This window comes from Trichogramma pretiosum, unplaced genomic scaffold (assembly GCF_000599845.2).
Source record: "Trichogramma pretiosum strain Unisexual culture from Peru unplaced genomic scaffold, Tpre_2.0 scaffold22, whole genome shotgun sequence".
Classification (NCBI taxonomy): Eukaryota; Metazoa; Arthropoda; class Insecta; order Hymenoptera; family Trichogrammatidae; genus Trichogramma; species Trichogramma pretiosum.
In genome coordinates this window covers 1,583,931-1,607,012 of record NW_019640932.1, presented here as the reverse complement: position 1 = coordinate 1,607,012, position 23,082 = coordinate 1,583,931, and the positions used below count along the sequence as shown (strand labels likewise).

The window sequence follows — 23,082 nt, the reverse complement described above, 5'->3', positions numbered from 1 at the left end:
ATACAGCTCTTGTGTCTAAGCCAAGCCTTACACGACTACACGGGTATATTTCGATTTTAGGCCGTTTCTCGAACGGTGACCGCAGCGCAGTCGAATACATCGTCATGGCTCTTCTCCCTCGTAGTCGTCGTTGTTCGTGTCGAGCAAACAGCAACGCAGCCGCTCTACCAAGGGCGAGTAAGAGGAAGTTTTTTTGCAATCGCATCAGTTGAGGGCAAAAGTTGAAGCAAAATGACGGCTATTCCGGGCTCTATCGCCTTCGATGAGTACGGCAGGCCCTTTATCATTTTGCGCGACCAGGATAAGCAGAAAAGATTAACCGGCAATGATGCCATCAAGGTATAACCTCTTTATAATTTGCAAATACTCATCAACGTTTATGCCTAGCCCAATTGAACAGTTTATGCTTTTATGATAATTTCTTATTCTCAATCTCATGTCTTTCTAATGTTTACGGGAATAAAAAATTATGATTAAAAGAAATTTTCACTGTAAAGCCATGAAATTGCGAGATCTAGAGTCCACGTGAGTAATGGGAAAATGGCGGACCCCATTGAGATGGAATTTCTCGTGAATTTTTTTCATATACTTCCGTGATGAACTGAATGAATTTTTCACTATGAATTTATTGTTGATTCAATGATTTTGTTACTAAAAATTAATTTCAAGATAATCGTCCGAACAATTTGAATATTTTCGGTCTTTGAGAAATGTCCATATTTGGAAATGATTCCAAAGACCATTTTGATGATGTTGCTCGTACCTAAATATATCACACAACTCCCAGCAACATACATTTATTTATTCAGGGTAATTCATATGCAATCCTTGAAGTTTTAATACTTTACTTAAATATCACTAATACCATAAATAAGTTATTTTTCACTTTTTTTTTTAATTATGTAAAATGAATTATTCAAATATTTTATTTTATTTCTGTTTAGTCTCACATTACGGCAGCTCGTAGCATTGCCAACACACTCAAAACTTCTCTTGGCCCAAAAGGTCTTGATAAGTTGATGGTGAGCAGCGATGGAGACATCACTGTTACAAATGATGGGGCCACCATCTTGAAACACATGGATGTTGACCATGAAATCGCTAAGCTCATGGTACAGTTGTCACAGTCGCAGGACGATGAAATTGGTGACGGTACCACTGGAGTGGTTGTATTGGCTGGTGCCTTGCTTGAGCAAGCTGAAATAATGTTAGACAAAGGCATTCATCCCATCAGAATCGCCGATGGATATGAACTGGCAGCGCAGTGTGCAATTGAAAATCTTAATGAAATAGCAGAAGCATTCCCTGTTAGCCCAGACAATTTAGAGCCATTGATCAAAGTTGCTATGACTACCCTTGGATCCAAAATGCAAGTATATATTGTATTAAAATCCAATATTTTTCCAAAACTGTATTTTGCCCAATGATGACAAATCTGCGCAGAGGAGGTTGAGGGTTTTTAGTATTGTTATGATAATGTCTTCTTTAACCACAGATTTTTTGTGAGAGAGATGTGAAAATGTTTTATTCTCCTCAAAAGGTGTGGCAATTGAATATATTCTCACTACAAGAAAAAAATTCTCTGTTGTTGCTCCAATGATCAAAGATTATGAGAGCTGAGGGCAATATTTCAAATTAATCATTGTAATCAAATTTTTATATAAATATGAACAATATTAATTTTTTGTTTTAAATTTGCAGTATCAATAAGTGTCACAAACAAATGGCTGAAATTGCTGTCAATGCTGTGATGGCTGTTGCAGACCTTAAATCTCGTGATGTTAACTTTGAACTTATTAAAGTTGAAGGCAAAGTTGGTGGACGCTTAGAGGATACTATGCTTGTACGAGGAGTTGTAATTGACAAAGACTTCAGTCACCCTCAAATGCCTAAGCGATTGGAACAAGTTAAATTAGCTATTTTGACATGTCCCTTTGAACCACCAAAGCCAAAAACAAAACATAAGCTCGATGTTACTTCAGTGGAAGATTACAAAGCATTGAGAGAGTATGAGAAAGAAAAATTCATTGAAATGGTAAACCAAGTTAAAGATGCAGGAGCTACCTTAGCTATCTGCCAATGGGGCTTTGATGATGAAGCAAATCATCTTCTTCTGCAAAGAGAATTGCCAGCTGTTAGATGGGTTGGAGGTCCTGAAATTGAAGTAATTACTTCTTTCTTAAATCACGTAATAAAATCTTTTATAACTTTCTACATGAAAGAATTATTTATGTACAGTTGATTGCCATTGCTACTGGTGGTCGCATCGTACCACGATTCGAGGAACTCTCCCCTGAAAAACTTGGTTATGCTGGAGTTGTCAGGGAATTGACTTTCGGCACAACAAAAGACCGTATGTTGGTCATCGAAGAATGCAAAAATTCTCGAGCTGTTACAATTTTCATCCGTGGTGGTAACAAAATGGTAAGGTTTTTTATTGTTTTGCTTTTTTAACTGTGCAAGGAGAATTCCAATGGTACCTTCAATGTGCTTAATTGTTCAGACACCTTGCTAAATCAATGAATTCGAGTTTTAAATTTAGTTAAATAGCTCATCTACTTTATTTAGCTAAACTTGAATTCTACATATTTACTATTAAAAAATTAAATTTTTTTCAATTTTTGATTCAAATTTGGAACTCATTTTTTTTTATCATTTCAGATTGTTGAAGAAGCCAAACGTTCCATCCACGACGCTTTGTGCACCGTACGTAATTTGGTGACCAATGAAAAAATCGTGTATGGAGGTGGTGCTGCTGAGATCTCGTGTGCTCTTGCTTGCGCTGCTTCCGCTGATAAGATCAGCTCACTTGAACAATACGCATTCAGAGCATTCGCCGATGCTTTAGAAGCCATCCCAATGGCTCTTGCTGAGAACAGTGGTTTACCCTCTGTCAGCGCATTATCTGAAATCAAATCACGTCAGCTTGCCGACAAAAACCCGGCTATTGGTATCGATTGCATGAACCGTGGAACTTCGGGTATGTACTGATATCTTTATGATTCAACATTATTAATTTTTTTATCGCTGTTTTAACAAATTACTTTCTTTTTGTAGATATGAGAGTTCAAAATGTCATCGAATCGTTGAAGAGCAAAACTCAACAAATTTTGCTGGCAACACAGCTAGTGAAAATGATCTTGAAAATCGATGACATCCGATCGCCAGCCGATGCTGCTGGATATTAAAGAAAGATATTTCTTAATTGAGTGTTGATACCAATTTAATTGTTGAACATAGAAATAGAATATTTTTTCATGTTTATAACTGAGTCCTGATTATGAACTGACCATTTTTTTAACATGAAAATTAAAAAATTCACTTATAAGAATTTTACAATAAAAAAACTCGAAACAATATTTATTTAGTTTTTCAAAATTTCTTGAATCCTATGAAATTGACAATTTTGTTTTTCTTTCGTTGAATAATCACCAATAATGAGTCAAGGTGCAATATAGAATCTATCTATTTTCGCTACTCCTGTAGCGAAACTTACTATTGATAAGATCGTTCACTAATGTACTACTGAACTATTCATATAGTAGAAAAGTTCTTGAAACAAGGTTTAAATAATTCCAATACAGTTGCTAATTTATTGAAACTTATTTTAAAATAGGCACATGTTCGTTACATTCGATTTTTTTCTTAATACGTACAATTAAACGGCACATAATGAACAATGTTTGGCAAGTGTCGAATGAAGAAAAATTTTCAGCGCTTTTATTGAAAAGCGTCACTCAATGGCACTAAGTAAATTAGCTTGTGCGAAAATAAATACATCTTTTTACGTTTCAAATTATCAAAAAAGGTAATTTTTGATTTAAAAAATATACATGACCCTTAAATCTTATAAATAAACGTATGAATATACTATATATTTGTACAATATATTTTTCTAATGGTGTGTACAGTTATAGTACTTTTGAATTAACTACATTTTACTCCCACTGGGATTCAAAATAAACAATAACAATTTTTAAAGAATGCTAGATTCCAAAAATGTATAAATCTATACAACTATACATGATTAACGTACGAAAGCACAGCCCTAAAAATTTAGTTTAGGCATCGAATTCACATTTTCGAAATTATGAAAGTTATAAATTTAGATTTTTCATCAATTAAAATTCATCATTTTTATCGAGAAGAGGGACCTTTCGACATAGAATTTTGTGCGTAAAATTAATATTCTACTTTGTACAGTCGACCTTACATAATCCGAAAAAATGTCTCATTTTATAAACCGTTAGTACAATGAGTAATTTTGGAAAAGTATTATATAAAACATTTTTTCTCAAAATTGGATTTTCTGACGCTCTTTAAATAGTACTTGAATAGAAAATATATGAGCTTATCTTTAGAGATCTGTATTTTTTTACTCAGGCACATTCAAAATAGTTGATCACTTTAAGCCATTTGCAAGATATCTCAAGAAGATAAATATAAATTTGTACTCTGACGTTTAATAAAAAGCATTCACTTTCTGCCACGTCATTAATATGCACATTTCCTTTTATATTTTATCAAATACAATTTCAGCCGTTTTAATCGATTATAAATACATATAACAAGTTAAAGCTCGGGTTTTGACCACGGATCACATTTTAAAATTTGCGCCGACGTAAAATTCGATAACTCTCTATTCAGAGCTAATACAGTGTAAAATTAGCTATACTCTAAGCAAATATCAAGTCTTCGAAGTGCATTAGATTTTCTTGAGCATGGGTAAATTGAGTACTTCTGGTATTTCGATGTCCTCCAAGCGAATGTTGGATGGATGATACGGGAACCTGATGGGATAGGCAAACTTGAGGTCCATGAGGAGCTGAAAAAAAATCGGTCCATTACGATTCGCTCAAAAGTCGCATAAGAAGCAAAGCCTCGAAAAGGGTATATATAGCTCACCTGATCGGAATTTTCCTTGCGCTCTTGCAGCTTGATCTGCACCATGTTGATGAACGACTGAGGCACGCGGCTCTCGAACTCGTCGGCCGGCGTGTACAGATTCAGTATCTTGACGATTTGATTGGCGCTGAGACAGCTGCACATGTCGCAGACGGCGTCGACGTCCTCGTCCCTCTTGCGCGCCTGCAGCAACTGGGCCGCCTGGACGATGGGCTGGAGGGCGTCGGTGGCTGGCACCAGGCGATAGTCGCGCGCCCACTGCTCGAGATGGCTCAGGTTGTATCTGATCTGCATGCCCTTGGTCCAGTGGCAGAGCTCGTGGCGCAGCAGCAGATTGTTGAGCGCGCTCGCGCACATGAAGTAGAAGAGCTGCTTGAATATCTGCACCGAGATCTCGGGATCGATGCCGTGGAACTCGAGCTGCTTGAGGATCCTGGTGAGCTCGTCGATGAGCCGATTGAGCCGCTGCTTCAGTGCCTCGGCGTCCTGGCCCGTGGTCGAGCTCGAACGCGGTCTGCTCGCGTCCAGGCCGGCGATCGCTTCGTGCTCCAGCAGGGCCGGCACCGTCATCGGCTGGACGCGCTCCTTCAGATGGTCCACGACGTTGTTGAAGATCCAGAAAGCCACGTTGCTCAGCTCGACACGGAAATCGCCAAGCTCGAAGTTGCGCAGGCACTGCTCGTTCTGTCGCGGGCTGTTTTCTGTAAAAAAAAGCAGCGATCCTGTCACGGCCGAATATTTCCAAGCATAATTCAGCCGATAAATGTAACTTACCGAGCTGGAAGGGCTTGTCGCCGGAGTACTGTTTCATGTTGTGCAGCAGTCTCAGGGTGTTGCTGAGCCAGAGCACGCTGACCTCGAAGTCGCTGTGCTTCTTCACGACCCTCTTGACCGTGTCGAGATAGGCCGTGAGCAGGGCCCGCAGCTTGTCGCCGTCGTTCGCTTGATCGGTGTGACGCACGCACATGAAGAGTATATAGGCCGGCAGACCCGGCAGCAGAGTGATGGCCGTGCGCGGATTCAGCTCGGCGATGAGGTGGCGCGCGATCAGGCTCACGTCCTCCTTCCTGAATTCGAACATACCCTCGAAGTCGCGCTCCTTTTTGCGAATCATACCCGCTGGCAATACGCTGTCGGCGTTGCTCGACGATCCTCGGCGCGTCGAAGATGACGACGACACGATTCCACTGATGGCGTCGTTGCTCGAGCTTTCCGCAACTGCAACCGATGCAATTTTTATAAGCCACGCATTTTTAATATATTTTTTGTGTTTAGTAACGATAGAGATGTAATATGGACGATTCGATGCATTGGGATGATTATTAGATTCATCAGCACTGAAAAACGTTGGCTCACCATCGGCTTTGTGCCTGTGCTTCGCACGAGGTCGTGCCTTTGTTTTGTACTCGTCTGCGAATACGTCGACTGGAGGTAAGCGTTACAAAAGAACAATTACATCGTTCAACGCGAATTTTCATTAATTAATTTACCATCTTCTATGCGTTTTAAAATAGATACGTTTGAGGTGCATTTTACTTACGGCCGCCTTCCTTTAGTCGCTTTTGAAGTTGCTTGATTTCCTTTTTCATTTTTCGTGCTTCGGTTGCTATTTCATCGTACTTGTCTTGGAGCTCCTGTTTAGAAAATCGGAAATCGAATCAGTCACACACTCGTACCTCATTCAAAGGGAGAGTCGAAGAGAGGAAAAAATGTAGAAAAACGTACCAAATTTTCGGCGGTCAGCCTCGTGATCTCGTACTGGAGAAATTCCTCGGTCGGCGTCTGCGGTGCTTTGCTCAGGTTGATCGACACGAGTTTTTCCTGGCGCTCCACCTTCTCGTAGAGTTGGTCGATTTCCGCGCGCCAGTCTTCGCGCTGCTGCTTCCATTCGCGCTCCTTGGCCTGCAGCTCGCTCTCCAGTTGACGATTGATCTTCTTCTGGGCGTCGTAGGCCAATTCGAGCTCGGCGTCGATGATGCTGTCGCCCTCGGCCATGCGCTGCGTGTTCTCGGCCAGTTTGCTGCGCAGCTTGATGCATTCCTCGCGTCTGCATTCCAGCTCCTCTTGCAGGGCCGTGAATTGCTCTGTAAATTGATAAAAGGAAAACATTTTTAAACAATTGATTCTTAAGTAGTGATAAAAAATAAAAAAAAACTTTTCTCAAATCAAGATCGGTGGTTGGTTAAAATTTACAATGTAATTTAGACTTATTTGGTACTCACCGATCAGAGTCTTTGGAACCGACGTCGTTGAGTCGGCTTCGGCCACGTTCTTTCGTAGCATGCCCAGATCACGCTTCAGTTGGGCGTTCTCCACTTTCAGCTCCTTCAGCTGTTTTTCGGAAGTAAGCTTTATGTAAGGCCGTCTAGTTTCGATATTTCTCACCAACAGTTTTACTTACCCTGAATGTGTCTTGAGCCGTCGATTGTTCATCCAAGAAGTTATCCACCCTCTCGAAGCCCTCGACCATTCGAATGAGCCGGCCCTTCTCCTTCTCGACGTCCTTGAGTTTCTGCTGGAGCTTGAGCACCAGGCCGACGTCGACCGGCGCGTGGTTGGTGTTGTTCGGAACTTCTCCGTTACTGGGCGACTTCACGCCGTCCGGAGGACTCTCGGAGTGACGCTGAAGCGACGTTTGCTGACTTTGCTGATTCCAGTCGATGGTCTCGAGCCTCGAGTAAGGCGCACTCGACGACGTTCTCGAGCGCACGGAGCCGTAGCCGAAATCCTGCACGAAGCGTTCGACGGTCAGTGTTACGCTTTCGGAAGCTCGAAATTCGAAACTAAAAATTGTACTCACGATATTGTGATCGTCCTGTGGCAATTCGATCATGGGATTCGGCCCGCTTCCGCTGGACGCGTTGCTCAGGGTCCTCGAATGTCCCGGCGCGTAAACGGCCAGCTTCTGCTCCAGAATTTCGTTCCTCTGCTCGAGATCGTGGTAATTTTTGAGCAGCCTCTGATAGGCCGTCTTGTCCTCGTCCTGCTCGAACAGCAGCAGGTCTTTCTCGCGAGCCAGGCGCGACATGGCGAGCTTGCGCTCGTCGTCGTCCGTGTCCTGCCTCTCGACCTTGGCCCGATCGGTCTGCGACTGGCTCAGCTCGACGCGAAGCAGCTCGTTCTCGCGCTGCAGCTTCTGCACCAGCTCGTCTCTGTCCGCGACCACGGCCTCGTGCTTCTGCGAGACCCGAAGCGTCTCTTGGCGCGCCTCGTCCAGGCTCGCCTGCAGAGCGACGACGGCCTTGTCCCTCTCGATCAGGATCGCATTGAGCTTTTTGTTCTCGGTTTCCAGGGCTTTGTGGCCTTCCAGCTTGGCCTTCATCTCCCCCACTTCCAGATGAAGCGCCTTGTGATGCTGATTTTCTTTCGTCTGCAAAGCGGACAGATGGGTTTGTGCTTTAGGGAGGCGGTAAGTCTGTCCCGGTGGTGGGCTACGTGCGTGCGTATGCCTTATCTTCGACTGACCCCTCTCGAGCACACGCCATAATCACGTGACGAGAAGACGGGCCAGTGAATTTTCATCAACGAATCAACAATTTTTTAATATTTACTACAGGATAATGAGGCTTCTGATTAATTTTCAGCTACATTTTTACAACAATTTCATACTGTTAATGTATTCATCGATTTAACTACGGCTAGTTAGTGGCTACATAGGCTTAATGATTTATACGAAAAATCTACATTAATTTAACAAATGTATTAAAAAAAGCTACGTTTAGAAGGATCATTTCTACAGGTAACTAATAGCAGTAAAGGATTAAAAGTAAATGTACGATCTGCAGGCATAACTCTGTAAGTATCAAAAGTTTGGAAATGAGATGAAATTTAGTTGAAAAAAAAAACAAAAAAAGTTTTATGAATGTTACAAGATTAGGGGATTCGTTTTAGCCAAACAAGCAGAGTTAAATCGACTAAAAGGCCAGCAACGTGAAATGATATAATAGATTAAACATTGAGGCGAATGAGTTATAGCAAGTACGTTTCAAAAAGCGTTAATAATAATTAGATCAAACCAAATAAGTTATGAACAACAAAAAAGTTAATAGGATCAAAGACAGCAACAATAACATTATGATATAAGCTCGAAGATAAGGCAGGCCATGAAGTGACTCGGCCAACTCGCGGGCATACCAATTCGTTGATCTTGTGCTGGAGATTGATGATCTTCATCTCGAGGCCCTTATTGAGCGACTTGACGTGCTCGACGCTGCGCGCCTCAGTCTTCAGGCGCCGGAACAGCCTCTTGGCCAGGAACTTGCGCACACAGGCTTGCACAAGCACGATCTTGGCCAGCTTCCGCTTGCAGGCCAGTCGCGCCAGATATCCGCGTGCGTACCTGCGCGACGAGATAGTCCCGAGGACATATGGTTATAAAAAAAAAGCACATACTCTACAGCTGGTAAACAGAGATCAAGCTCACCTTTGAATCTTGGTCGCGGCTGCCACGTCCTGCATGTGCCTGAACCTCCTCCTAGCCAGGAGGCCTCGGGCTCTGGTCTGCAAGCCCAAGGCCGTTTTTCTGATGCCAAGGTACTTGCGTCTCTGGGCGCAGCCCCTGTACCAGGCCTGTATCCTCGTGGCGGCCCTGTGTCTGCGTATGGCCCGGGCTTTGCGCCGCGCCAGAAAGCCCCGACCGTAGCGCTGCAGGCCGAGGATCGAGCGCCTCAGCTGGCGGTAGCGTTTGCGCGCCACCCAGCCGCGCACAGTCTTCTGTATCATGAGGCAGGCGTCGCGCTGCTTGTCGGCGCGCAGCTTCTCCAGGTAGGCCACCTGGCCCGCGCGAAACAGCACCTTGGTCTTGCCGAACTTGAACTTGTCCTTGTCCTTGATGTAGCGGGCGAGGATGCGCCGACAGGTCTCGCGCAGGTCGTCGCGCTTGATGTCCTTGAAGTGGCAGAGGCACCTGTAGCGCTGGAAAAAGTCGCCGTAGGTGCGCTGACTGGGGAAGCCCGCGGCCGAGATGCGAATCGTCTCGAGGACGCCGCAGGCTCGCAGCTGCTGCACGGCCCGCTGCGGATTGTACTCGAAGGCCTGCTTCGTGTCGTTGGGCTTGATGCATCGCACGTAGTGCGGCGTGGTCGCGTTCAGCGTGCCCATCAGCATGTTGAGCGAGTCGCGGAACTGCGAGCCGACGGTCTTGCGGTTCTTGGCGGCCGAGGCGCTCGTGGCTTTGTTGGCCACGGGCTTGACGTGCGGCGACACCTTGATCCTCTTGGTCGGCTGGGGCGCTGCCAGCTGCTCCTTGTCCTCGTCCTCGGGGCTGAACAATTTCTTGAGCAGCGAGTTGTCGGCGTTGCGCAGCACGTCGATCTGCTCCTCGACGACGGTGTCGCGATTCTTCTCAAGGAAGCCGCTCGTCTCGTACTGCACTCGATCGGCGAAGTGATCGACGAGGAAGGCCGACGTGCCGAACCTCGGCTTGGCGAAGTGCTTGTGCTTGCCGCACTTGGCGTAAAGCTTCTCCGCCCACGAGGCGTCCGAGCCTTTGGGCATCTGCAAAGGATATAATAATAAAATTTCAACTCGAAGACAGGCAGATCGACTAACAATTTAACACAACTCACCCTACACTCCTCGTCGAGCAAGTCCAAAATGCCGAGCTTGGTCTCGATGAGGTCGATGCAGGGCTGATTGTCGTAAAAGTCGATGAAGGTCCACTCGATCTCCTCTTTGAGGTACTCCTCCTGCTCGAGCTTGAAGACGTGCTGATTGAACTGCTGCTGGAGCTTCTCGTTGGCGTAGTTGATGCAGAACTGCTCGAACGAGTTCACCTCGAAGGTCTCGAAGCCGTAGATGTCGAGGACGCCGATGAAGCACTGACTGCCGCGACTCGGCGACTCGAGGCTGGCGTTGACGCGCTCGACCATCCAGTTGAAGAGTCGCGCGTACACGTGCTTGGCCAGGGCGTCCCGGGCGCGGCGGGCCTCCTGGGCGTTCATCGGCTTGACGATGACGTCGCGCATCGAGACGATGCGCCGATTGCAGAGCCACTTGCGCATCGGGGCCGCCTCGAGGCCCAGCAGCTCCTGCAGCACCAGCAGATGCCTGTCGGCCGAGGAGATGTGGCAGCTCTCGGCGTCGGCCCGCTCGATCCTCACGTTGCCCAGGTGCAGCACCGCGGCCAGGATTCGCAGCGCGTCGTCCTGCTGCTTCGAGCTGAAGCCCAGCACCGTGAGCGAGGTGATGGTCTCGTCGAAGCAGCGGAGATCGTCGACGCCGTCGATGTGGGGACTGCCGCCCTGGGCCAGGTAGTGGAACTGCTGCTCGGCGCCGAGCTCGAGCAGCTGCAGATGGGGCAGACGGCGCGCGGCCGCGCACATCTGGTAGAAGATGTGATAGTTGCGCTCGCCCGGCGCCTGGAACACGACCCTCGACTTCTCCAGCAGGTAGGTGCGCATGCTCGCCCCGACGATGTTGTAGGCCTTGTTGAACTGGATCTCGATGTACTTGCCGAAGCGCGACGAGTTGTCGTTGCGCGTCGTCTTGGCGTTGCCGATGGCCTCCATGATCGGCGACGAGGCCAGCACCTTCTTCTCGACCTGGGTCTCCTTGGACGAGCCGCCGATCGTGGCGAAGTAGCGCATCGCGTACTTGGCCGAGACGGTCTTGCCGGCGCCCGACTCGCCCGACACGATTATCGACTGGTCCTTGCTCTCCCTGCAACGTCGTCAAACTCGTCGCTTGAAATGTTCCGGATCGAAATTATACAACGCGTCGTTACCTTTCGAGCTTGGTGTAAGCCTCCTCGGCCACGGCGAATATGTGGGGCTCGAGGTCGCCCATCGCCTGGCCCCTGTACGCCCATATGGTGTCGTTGCCGTAGATCGGCAGCTCGCTGTAGGGATTGAAGGCGACGAGGACGATGCCGCAGTAGGTGTAGATGCAGCGCCGCTGGAACCTCACGTGCAGATTGTTGAGCACCGCCGGCTCGTGGAGGAACGACAGCGACGTGAGATTGTTCTCGCCGAGGAGGATGTCGGGATTGCGCAGCGGCGGCAGATCCTCGTCCTTGGCGATGTCCACGCTGCGCTCCTGCTTCGACTCCTCCAGCTGGAGCCTGAGACTTTTGCGGCTCGGCTCGTAGTCCTCGAGGAGGATGGCCAGCTCCCAGACTCGTTCCGCGTGCGGGAACCATACTCTGGCGCCCTACATATGCACAAAGGTCATACCGAGGTAAAAACAAGCTCTATACAGTGCGCTAAAGTACGCGGAATATCTTTATATCACATTTATATACGTTGTGTACATTATGTATGGTGCAGGCGGCAATCCGTGGACCATGTCGAGCAAAGAGAGAGAGAGAGAGAGAGAAGGAAAGATGTTTCGGCGCTGATAAGGCCAGCTCGCTCCAAATGGAGGCGCACTCGGGCGCGCGAGTTCACGTTTGCTGCAGTCGCGAGAAAGTGCAGCCGAGCTTAGGAAAACCGAGAGAGAGAGATATTAATCGCTGCAGCAGCGTCAGTCCATTCTTTTCTGAACGCGTGGTTCGGCTTTGCGCGAACGAGAACTCGAATACTGCATTGCATTATATATGTACGTGCCGATGATGGGCTTTCACACTTGGCGCCACATGCGATGATGTTCCTCTTCCGCAGAGCGCGACTCGATCGCGACGCGCGAGTCTCGATCGTCATGATCGAACGATATACATAGCTGCTATGAGTTGCAGAGGAAAATGTTTAGACGATGAAAGAAGAAATAATGATAATAATAAATAGTGGGTACGCGGTGGCATCGACGCTTTTATAGCTCGAGGAAAGTCAAGCCTTGTATATATTATATTTTATATTGCGGAAGTGCTCGTTGCGATCGTTGTTATATATAAATATCGTGCGCGACGTCGGCTTTATGACGAAACAATTATAATGTTTACAATTGCCACTGCGCTCTCTATTCAAAACTCGAGAGACCAAGCCGATCAGAGTCTCGAACTATAAATAATATATAGAAATGTACGTGCGCGATCGACGATGTTTTCCTCGTCCTTTCTTTTTACGTGAAAAATCAATAAAGCAATACCGAGTAAGCAACAATAAAATCACAAGGGCAACGCCAGCAAATCATATTCCTTCGGCGGTTTTTTGTATACGCGTGCACGATGCTGCACAATGATTGCATATACGAACGTGATAGGGTGCCCGTAGTATAAGCCCGCGCAATCCCATTGAACAGTTTTTGCATTTGCAAGTTCATCGTCGGATACGTGAATTTCAATTTGTGTACTTCGATATTATTATACCGTAGCTTCAATTGCGTGGAGAAGGAAAACGGGAAAGCGATTATTCAAGAATTTTGTTGCTTCGAAAAACAGAACATGAAATATCTTATGGGATATACAATTTCTAAGAGTGGAACTGCTGATTTAAAAATTATCGAAAGAATAAGAGGGGTGCGATCCATTGACAAAATTTTGGAAACTACCGACATTTGCAACATTTAATTGACAACATCGAGGGCATTTTTCGAAAAAGTTGTTAAAGTTATCATGTAGAGTGCAAGAAATTACACATAACGATTTTAGTATTTGTATACACTTGAGTTTTTATACCTCGTTCTCATCATAAAAATAATAATTTTGTTATGTCAAAATAATAATCTCTAAATCTTAACCTATGGGTCAAAATAATTCGTTTTTATAAAACCGTGCGCACGTATATTCCCGATCTGGGCGCGATTTTGGTATCTTGTAGTACATGGTAAAAAGGTCCCAAAACCAAAATTACTTGCAAAAAAAATTTCTACGCTATACGTAATAGACTCGATCATTTTTTATATTTTGTCTGTAGGTGCTACCGCTTCTCTTGATAATCAACAAAATTGAGCGATTTTAATACACGCATCAGTCGCGTCTAACTTTTACTTGAATAATAATCATATAAACATTATACTCTTTCCCTCGAGCGATTATGTCATTGCGCGCTATGCAGTAATAGAGGATGGGAATTAGCCGGCGCGAAAACGAAAGCCGCCGCCGTGCAGCATGAAGAGTTGGCAATAAGTATAAAACTACAAGAGCGCGCCAATGCTCCTTATGTATATTTTCCATCGTGCACGATCGCCGCTTGCTCCGTACTTTTGAAAACTACTCGACATGGCGCAGCGATCGTTCGGTGTTCGAGCGAAGGCTTTGGAGTAGAAAAGATGCGCGTCAGGAATCCTCTCTTGTTAAAGCGAGCGCTTACGTAAAAATGTAAACAAAACACTCGGGATTTTTGCGTACTGAATGGTGCCTCGTACATGAGATTTGAACGGAATAAAGCTCGCGAGCGGCGTCGGTGGCGTGGCTCAAAGTTGGGAAAGAATCGGATACGATCGAGAACGAGAAGAAGAAGCCATCGTTTCGTAATAACGGGACTCGGCCGTGTTACTTTTTGTATTATACAGGCGAGCCGAAGAGCTAGGCAGTTTTTTAGTTATTCCGGCGCGTCGACGAGCGCACATTACATTTTAAAACAATGACCCATACGCTAGGTGTATAGCTGTTGTCGTTATACGTATGTTTTTCCGCTTAGGAGAACCGGAATATCGCACGTGCGCGGCTACGTCGATTTTGCATATCGCATCGGCTTTGGCTATACGTGATGCGTGCCAGGGTTATCGCTGGTTCCGATTGCGAGCTGCGAAGCGTTACCGATCGCGATGGCCGATCTCGCGCGTGAGTCCACGCAAAAGGGCTTGCGTCGTGCGCAGTAATCGTATACGCAGGTTCGGTTGTGCATCTTGAGCTAACGAAGCGGTAAACCTGTGTTGTTGTTGCTGCTGCTTACAGCTGGTGCGTGCGGAAATGTTAAAACACCATATACATACACGCAAATACGCAGATATATATGCAGCTCGAGTTGTGCAACGATTACGGCGTCAGAGTCGGGTTACGGCGCATTAGCATGAAAAGACGCGCGCCAGCTTATAGCTATGGGTCGCAGCAAGTAGTCCGACGCGTACGCAGCTCTCGTTTTCTATATTACCTGCCACAGTAGCGAGTATTACGACTCCTTCCCATGTATGTCGGTGCACTAGGCACGCGTATGCAGGTACACCGGTACAATTACGCGATGGGCTTTCCAGTGAAAAAAGCCGCTTACGCGCGCGAGCGCGTCAAACAATAAACATTACAACACGTAAATTCGCTAGCTCGTCTAGAAAGAACCGAGAGCTATTTCTTAGCATGCTTGTGTACACGTATGTGTGTATTATGATCTCGATTGTGACTTAGTGAGAGAGTCGAGCGAGTCGACAATGAGAGCTGTTACATATATAATACACGCGGCACGTTTTATATAAGCGCCATATCAGGCAGTCAAAGCAGTTCGCGAGCACGAATATAATATAAAGGATCGGAAGAACGTTTGTGCACGCGCCGAAACAAAAGCGCCCCCATGAGCGCATAATATACGTCTAGTCAGGGCATTGCGACAGATTCTTCATCGGTTTTTTCGCACACACACACACACACACACACACGAGATCGGAACGACAATAACACAACTTTCGCTCTCGTCGCGGAGAGTCTCCGAGCATTTGTATATATATAACAAATTTGCCCGACGCGGCCTGCAATGCTGTGTGCAGCGAAGCCAGACACGATCGAGCGAGCCGTGCACAGTGGCACATCGCAGAAACCACACGGCCTCCGTACCGTGAGCGCTGCACAGATAATGCATTACAATAATATATATCCAAGATCGTCGCTGCACTTGTCATGATTGGCCAAGTCATGCGCAACCTCGCGACCCAATTACGTGATACATACTGTACAGATGGAATGAAAAAAACGAGAGGAAGATGGAACGAGAGAAAAAAAACGAAGGTGCAAATGGCCGTATAAGCAATAGCGAAACGTATAAGAGAGCACAAAAAAGAGAGAAAGAGAGAGACGACACGCATCATAGCTCGCCATGGCAGTCGTTGGCTCGTTACACGCATCGCGTAGCCGCAACCGATATTATACCTAACTGATTTGCAGGAAAAAAAAATTGCCGATTCCCACGTTACTCGCGCGCAAAGCATAGCAGCTATAAGGTTGAATATGGTAACGGGGGTGCGGGTAGGAGGTATTTAATTATATATTCGTTTATTATAGCGCAGCGATTATTGGATTTAACGAGTATAGTCGATAGCCGCGCTAATCGGCTTCTCTCGCATTAGCGTATATTACGATTTTTTTTGTTTTTTCATCATCATATGGTCCGTGAAATATGTTTATATATACTCGACCCGCTCTGCATTGAAAGGAAAAAAAAAACTAGTGCTTGTTTATATACGTACGATCGTTGCGCAACGATACCGTACCTATAGCTCGCATGCATGAATCTGTCGCGCTGCAATAGAACAATATTGCATGGAGAGAGAATAGCGCACGCGCTCTAATACAATAATGTCACATGCATTATCCACAGTAATGCTCGCTAGCATGTTATTAGCCCAATACGACCTTCAAGACTATAAATTGACGGCTGCCGAAAAGGTGGATATAAGTAAAAAGACGTCTTAACTTTGACCTATATTGACAATACAAAATAAAGAAAAATCAGCGCGTTTAAGTACAATTTGCAAAAAACCATGAGAGCACAAGAGCCTTAGCCAGCCATTGGCCAGGCCGAAGTTGACGGAAATCCGATGTAAATCCTAAGGCTTCCGAGCGGTTATAAACTCGGCAATCGCTGCAGGCGAGGTGGGAGGCTTCTTTTCCCGGATTATCGTATAATCGCGATGGGATGGTCGATCGTCCGAAGCGCTCCGCGACTCGCGCTCGATCGAGCTGCAATAGGTACGAGCGCCGACAGCGACGATGACGATGACGGCCAAATCGCTCGACGTCAGGTCACTGCACTCCGCCCCGAGTGCCTGCGCGATATACTATATGAGCGAGTTGTCACAAGACATTTCCCGAGAAGCCGATTTGCGCGAACGATTGATTTTACGGAGCGCGAGATGTAAATGTATATTATTATTCGCGATACAAATATGTTCAGAATCCGTGAAAGTTCGCCGGTGCGTACGGACGCTAATACGGAGCTCCACGACGCGTAACTGCAGTGTGCACCTCTTGCACCGCGAGGCACCACACGCACGCACGTTCATCGCTCGCTTACACATCGTAGCTGAAATATAATAATAATAGAGAGTGTCTATATATTCGGCAGCCACAGCGTACCCGAAAAACGTGATTTATTTACGAGCTTATGATATGCGAAAGCTCCAACTTGTTCATAGACGTCATCCAAAGTCATCTACATCATATTTTTCAGCATACTCTATTCTCGTTCATAATAATTGATAAGAAAATGATTAATAAAGTTACATAAAAATTAGTGAAACTATCTCACAGTAACATATACAAAATATTATGCATATGACTACGTTTCACTGGCGCTAAAATTTCAAAATAACTTTATTGATAACAAACTTGATATATTTTATTTAAACCGTATGTTTGGTTCATTCACGCTTCGACCGTCGAATATAGACACTTTCGTAATAATATTGCGTGGATCAAGCTAGCAGCACACAACAGCAGCAGCACGCGGCGCCGCACACTCCGTTTATGCGCCTTAGGTGCGCTTTTCTTCTCGTCGGTCAGCAGCAGCAGCAGCTCACAACGCACGTCCAAACGTGTGTGAAAGTGACTTATTAAAGCGGTTATTTACACGGATTATTCTTCGACTGTTGCTCCACGCTATTATCTCTTAACAATCATTTTAATTTAGCTGAGTGCGTGTGCGCATGGCGCGTATACATACATATATATACGTTATACGGTACATAAAAGCGCGTTTTCATCTCGAGCCACTCGCGGCACTTAAAAAGTAGCTGCATGCAGTAAGATTTAGCTCGTATTATAACGCGAGCGAGCTGATTATTTCTCGTTTTCCGCGACTGTAATTATTGCACGCGCTACCGAATTTTCCAGTTTCCGAGTTTTCGAACGTAATCCCTACAAACCAAGTGTCGGATTATAATTCGGCACGCGTATACTTACAATCACAACTATAACACCGTCGTCGAACTCGAGTCGACGATCGTGTACCAAGCACAATCTTATCGGTCGTTCTTGGATTTTGCAATAGCACATACACAGTACTTTATCTGCGATGTATGGCTTTGGCACGAGTCGAAAAAATCAATCGTTCGCCTCGTGTCGACGACGAGGTTTCAGAGCCCAAATGGAAATATAGCTCCGTAGCAACACGGCATCATTACATTATATACGAAAAGTACGGGGCGCCTGCGGTCGAGACATCGAGGATGTTGCAAGGCCCGATGCAACGACCGCAAATTGTATATATCGACGCTGTTAAGGAAGACTAGCACGTTTACATTTAAAAATGTATAGAAACGTGCTACTCTTCCTTAACAGCGTCGATATGGCTGCCTTCGTTACGTGTTGTATCGATGATCAGCGGCGGCAACGTCCGCAGGGCGAGAGGTAAAAAGAAATGAAATTTAACCGAGTGTTAAAGCGGCTGTATTATTATATAGGTGCAGCGAGGCAAGTTTCACACGCGGTATAGAGGACTGCTGTTGCCATGATATGTGGATAGGTATGCGCGAGATCTGGATGCCCAGCCCTTGAGCCAGACCGCTAGGTATTACAAGAGGAACGAAAAAAAACGCGTGTATATATCCCAGAGAATAGCAAAGAGACGCAAGTATAGCGGGACCCTCGCCGCCACCGCCGCTGTCTTTTACTGTACAGTCTATTACGCCAGGTAGCTCGAGGTAATTGTTTCCTAGTCCGCGAGCGCGCCCGCTCTTCTCTCCTCGGCGTATAGTAAGCAAGTGTATAAGCGAGCGCGCATAGCTTTTTCGAGAATTCAAGACTTATTATATTCCCCAGACGTTTTCTTTTCCCGCGAGCCTTCACATGTGCTAACGCGACGTTTTTGTCGAGCTTATACGATATATGTATATAGCATTCGAATTTCAAGCCGCGGACGGACACTCGTATAATATAAGGTATCCGTAGGCGCGCGACTCGCGTCGGCTTCCGCGTGCAGAGAGCGAAAGAGAGAAAATAGAGCCATTGGTCTCTGCTGTATTTATCTGGCCAACTCGCAGCGGATCGGAGCATATTTCGTATTGTATATATGTGTAGTATGTGTGCGAGCGTATACCTTCGCCTCGAATTGTGCTGCTGTTGCCACGAGCTCTGCGATACATATACCTTTTACTCCCGTGTATATCCCCGTAAACTATATGGCAGCGTGCATGATACTTTCAATCTCTCTTTCTCTCTCTTTTTTTCTTGCTCTGCCTCTGTTTCTTTCTCCGCTTTCAGAGTTAGCTGTGCGCCACGCGGTATACCTTATATACAAATTTTATCGTTATGAGCACCACTAGGAAATCATGTCGAACATGTACCCACACATAAACACACACATCTGTACGAACGTATGGCGTGCATTCGTTTGTGGCATGTTCGACCTTTATGGGATTCTGTGCTCTTTAGCCAGCTTTGCTGACGATACATGGACCTGATATAGTATGGTAAAAAGAACGTTCACGAGTATCGGCATTATATGTGTACCCATTGGCTTTTCCCATTGACATTCGTATCTTTAAACTTTTATGCATCAGCTAGTTTTGCGTGGAAAAAATGAAATTCTATTATAAAAATCGTGCACACGAAAAATTCGTAAATCATGCTTGGCAACGAGAGGAAACTAGATCGGTAAAAAACCTTAAGGCTGTATCAACTTCAGCGTTATTTACAATATATGTGTGCAGGTCAGCGTACCGTGTGCCAAATAGCCCCGAGCTCCAACGTTTTATCGAGTTATAATATGTATGATATAATGCAAACGATCGCTCCTGAATCGTTATGTCAATATAAGCTCATTAAACCGGTAGCATTTTTTGATACCGATGCGCGTGAATGACGTACTTTGAAATCGGTCGTTCGTTGAGGTGTCAAAAAACGTCAAAACGTATCCCGAGCATTTGGAGAAAGTGTGTGTTCGAACCATCGATCCGTCTTTATCGTATTGCAACTGACGTATGCTAAAATCTTGCCTCTCAAATTTAATTCAATCGTACGCACGTGATTCCGTACGTATAAAATGTGAGCGCCGTTAACAGCTGTTACTTTACGAGCACCTCTCTCTCTCTCTCTGGTGGACAAAGAGAAGCTCGTTCGGCGCGAGAGGGCAATTTTTCCAAGCTGTCATACGTTGCATCGATAGCAGCCGCAGCTGCTGCTGTAGAGTACAGCTCTCTTGGTGCGGGTGTAAAATGCACAGGGACTTTCACCGCGCGGCATTATATCACATACGAATTTTGCCACGGTCGCGCACAGCTCGCCTGCTGCAGAGCTACATATAAGCGGCACACACGATATGCTCAAACCGATAAAACCTCTGGGCTAAGTGTCATTAGTTATTTTCTGCTTTCTCAACTGCGCATATATACACACGCGCGCGCGTATATAGACGTATGGGCGCAGATAAGCGGTGCAGGACGCGCGACTGTAAATGGATAACGCGAAATGTGTGCTGCTGCTCGTGTTTCTTCCGCTAGCTGCGATTGTGAGCGGGTCACAGCCGCCGCTCGTGATTCGATAATAGCAATTGTCCGCAGCATCTCGTTTCGACCACCCACCCACGCGCGCAAGCTTCGTATTAAAACGCCAATCGAAAAATGTACATAAAGAGCAATGTGCACGTTGTATTTGTATATCTATATATAATAGGCGAGAGATGCAGGCCGGCGTAGGCGTCGCGCGCGTCACACACCACCTCCCGGCGTGGCGATATTGATTTTTCACATTGCTCTCTGGAAAATTGCGATGACGTCTCGACGACGACGACGACGACACCGGCAGCTGCGTCCGATCGTAAGCAACTTTTTCACGCATTAATGGGGAAGCGAATTACGAGGCGAAAACTGCAAGTAGACATACGATAAACATTGGCAGGCTCGGTTATACGAGCTGTCAAATGGCTAGCAAATCGTTCGATTATGCGAAGGCAGTTCGTGCTGCATTCGGCTGGGAAACCCTCTCTGTATTTATATCCAATTATACGATACGTTATACGGTACGCACACGAATTTAATAGCTCAATGGCTTTTCTTTCTTTTCTCCCTCTGCGTATGTGAAAGAGTATGTACTCGAGACTCGGATCAATCGCTACGTAAGGTCATTAATTAGCTCCGTGTACAAAGTACGAGCATGTATCGTTGCGCTAAATCAGCTAGTCACGCGTGTCCGATAGTACGTATATAACACGCCGGACAAAAATACAACATGAAGGTATTTAGTAGTATTTTATATTACGGAGAATGACACGAGAGAATGTACTCGTGAATAGTAGGCGCGATCGATCAGCTTGGCTGCGATCAAAATCATCCTCTTCGTTGATTCTTTTCTTTTTTATCATTATATCGTCGATAAAAAACGCGCAACTCTGACTCGTGAATAAATTCGAGCTGGACATATTCACGCTGATATATATATTACAAGTAACCGTGACCCATTTAAACCCGCATACCGGGTCAACTCTTTTGAGTAGAGCCGGTAGGTCTATATGTGCATACGGTAAACCTTTGCAGTTTCGCACGTTGTATACACAGAAGCACGTGGCCTACAAATCCGCGACAACAATGACCGAGCACGTATCGTACAAAATCGAAGAGATCTGCGATCTCGATACAACTCGAAGGAAACGTCGCATTATTACTTCGTAGCTCGAAATTTTGCGGGCAGTAATTGCTCGACTTTTAATGACGTTTTGTTATAAAACGAGTCGTGTTCAATGAAGACATAAATTACCTGGCGGCAATTCTTATCGGAGCGAGAGGGAGCGAGACGGAGAAAGAGCGAGAAAGAGAGCCGATTGTCATAATTTGTAATCGCGCTGACGCATCGCTAACTTTTTTTTAACGCGGAAGAACGTGAAATTCGCATTTATTATTGTACGTTATAAGTGTATCTTATCGCGCTGCGCGACCCAATGCGACGATCGTTTTTGCGTTAGATCGCGTCGAGCGCTTAAAAACAAGCATCTTCGGCGACAGCTGCGAGAGCTTCTGCTCATCAACAAACGACAAAGCAAAAAGTCACACGAGCCGGTACAAGAAATTCGATAAAAGACAAAAAATGTATAACAGCCGAGAAAGGACAGGGGCGTCGATCGGCATTGGAAAATTACGGAAGAAGATCGCATACATCGCGATATAGCGTCGCGTATATGCACAAAGGCGCTGCTCGGGGTCAGCTAACGCTCCGAAATGTGCCAATCGGCGCGAGGAGCAAGCCGCACAGTACACACAGGCCCGAAGGAGCGGAAAGATCGCATATAGCAGCTGAACTCGGGTGGTGGAGATGGCATATACAAAGGAATAACAGGCAGCCGCGCATACCGACGACGGGGGTGGGGGAGCGACAAAAGATACGTGTGTACGTGCGACGAGCTAATAATAATGCAGGATATCGGGAGACGATTTCGAGACATTCGTAAGAGCGATCCGTGCAATCACCTTGACATAGAGCTCGTTGGTCGTCATGTTTACAGTGGTGTTTGTCCTCAAGCGATCTGGCTCGAAGCTGTCGTCCGTCGACTCGCGTCAAAGAACGCAACCACAACTGCTACTGCTGCTACTGGTCCCACGTGGTAACTTTTTCTGCTGCTGCTTGACACTCGGCACATGATCTTATCTTTGAGGCCAAACACCAGAAAACGACACAGAATCGCACTGCGACTCGCACAGCTACACACACACACACAGAGACACAAAGGCACGCAGACACCGACAACACAACAAGACGCGGTCGTCGCGCAGGACGATCTCGAGGATCTGCTGTACACGGAGGATTGCACTCGTACGCGCGCGATATGTGTGCAAGTATATAATGCAGCACGCAGTGGTGTTGTCTGCAGAACTGTATACACACGCCTATATACGCACGCGCTCGTACCGCTTCGAATCCCGAGTAGTGACTAAAGTCGCTCTCAGTCGTGTTGTATTTGCCAAAGACTCGCAACCGCCGCTGCTGGCTGGAGTTTGTGCCGTTTCTGCGCGCGCGCGCGCACTCCCACCTCCTCTCGGCTCTCGTGCGGCCTGCAGCAGCGGCGGCAGGCAGCGCGCCGTAGTACACAGCACAGGCTACACACGAGGACTGAACCGAAGCAACTACCTATATGTAGCTCGCGAGTGCCGATGTCGACCTAAGCCTCC

General features: G+C 46.2%; 2 protein-coding genes across 3 annotated transcripts; one reads left to right on the top strand and one right to left on the bottom strand.

The window, feature by feature from the left end:
- Window positions 1–78: 78 nt before the first annotated feature.
- On the top strand, window positions 79–3,359 carry LOC106648968 (T-complex protein 1 subunit epsilon). Its single transcript, XM_014366199.2, has 6 exons — window positions 79–339; window positions 945–1,369; window positions 1,702–2,164; window positions 2,239–2,424; window positions 2,662–2,980; window positions 3,058–3,359. The coding sequence occupies exons 1-6, from the start codon at window positions 232–234 to the stop codon at window positions 3,186–3,188; spliced, it is 1,632 nt and encodes a 543-aa protein (XP_014221685.1). The 5' UTR covers window positions 79–231; the 3' UTR covers window positions 3,189–3,359.
- A 211-nt stretch (window positions 3,360–3,570) lies between these two features.
- LOC106648967 (unconventional myosin-Va) lies at window positions 3,571–22,998 on the bottom strand. 2 transcript variants are annotated; one of them, XM_014366197.2, is made up of 14 exons: window positions 22,384–22,998; window positions 11,630–12,054; window positions 10,473–11,565; window positions 9,329–10,401; window positions 9,040–9,244; window positions 7,706–8,275; window positions 7,307–7,633; window positions 7,128–7,236; window positions 6,631–6,989; window positions 6,446–6,539; window positions 6,262–6,330; window positions 5,680–6,123; window positions 4,906–5,606; window positions 3,571–4,825 (listed from the first exon to the last, which is right to left on the bottom strand). In XM_014366197.2, the coding sequence occupies exons 1-14, from the start codon at window positions 22,408–22,410 to the stop codon at window positions 4,706–4,708; spliced, it is 5,616 nt and encodes a 1,871-aa protein (XP_014221683.1). In that variant the 5' UTR covers window positions 22,411–22,998; the 3' UTR covers window positions 3,571–4,705. The 2 variants fall into 2 exon arrangements, with proteins under 2 accessions (XP_014221683.1, XP_014221684.1); XM_014366198.2 differs by lacking the exon at window positions 6,262–6,330 and having other exon boundaries at window positions 22,384–22,997.
- Between the last annotated feature and the right edge of the window lie 84 nt (window positions 22,999–23,082).

Excerpts from the sequence above, each read along its gene's own strand:
- LOC106648967 (XM_014366197.2), bottom strand. The coding sequence starts at position 22,410 with ATGACGACCAACGAGCTCTATGTCAAG. Across the intron at positions 7,237-7,306 it reads CGGCTCAAGACACATTCAGG|CTGAAGGAGCTGAAAGTGGA; the intron begins GTAAGTAAAACT and ends TCCGAAAAACAG. Across the intron at positions 5,607-5,679 it reads CGACAAGCCCTTCCAGCTCG|AAAACAGCCCGCGACAGAAC; the intron begins GTAAGTTACATT and ends TTTTTTTTACAG.
- LOC106648968 (XM_014366199.2), top strand. The coding sequence starts at position 232 with ATGACGGCTATTCCGGGCTCTATCGCCTTCGATGAGTACGGCAGGCCC. Across the intron at positions 1,370-1,701 it reads ACTACCCTTGGATCCAAAAT|TATCAATAAGTGTCACAAAC; the intron begins GCAAGTATATAT and ends TTAAATTTGCAG. Across the intron at positions 2,981-3,057 it reads CATGAACCGTGGAACTTCGG|ATATGAGAGTTCAAAATGTC; the intron begins GTATGTACTGAT and ends TTCTTTTTGTAG.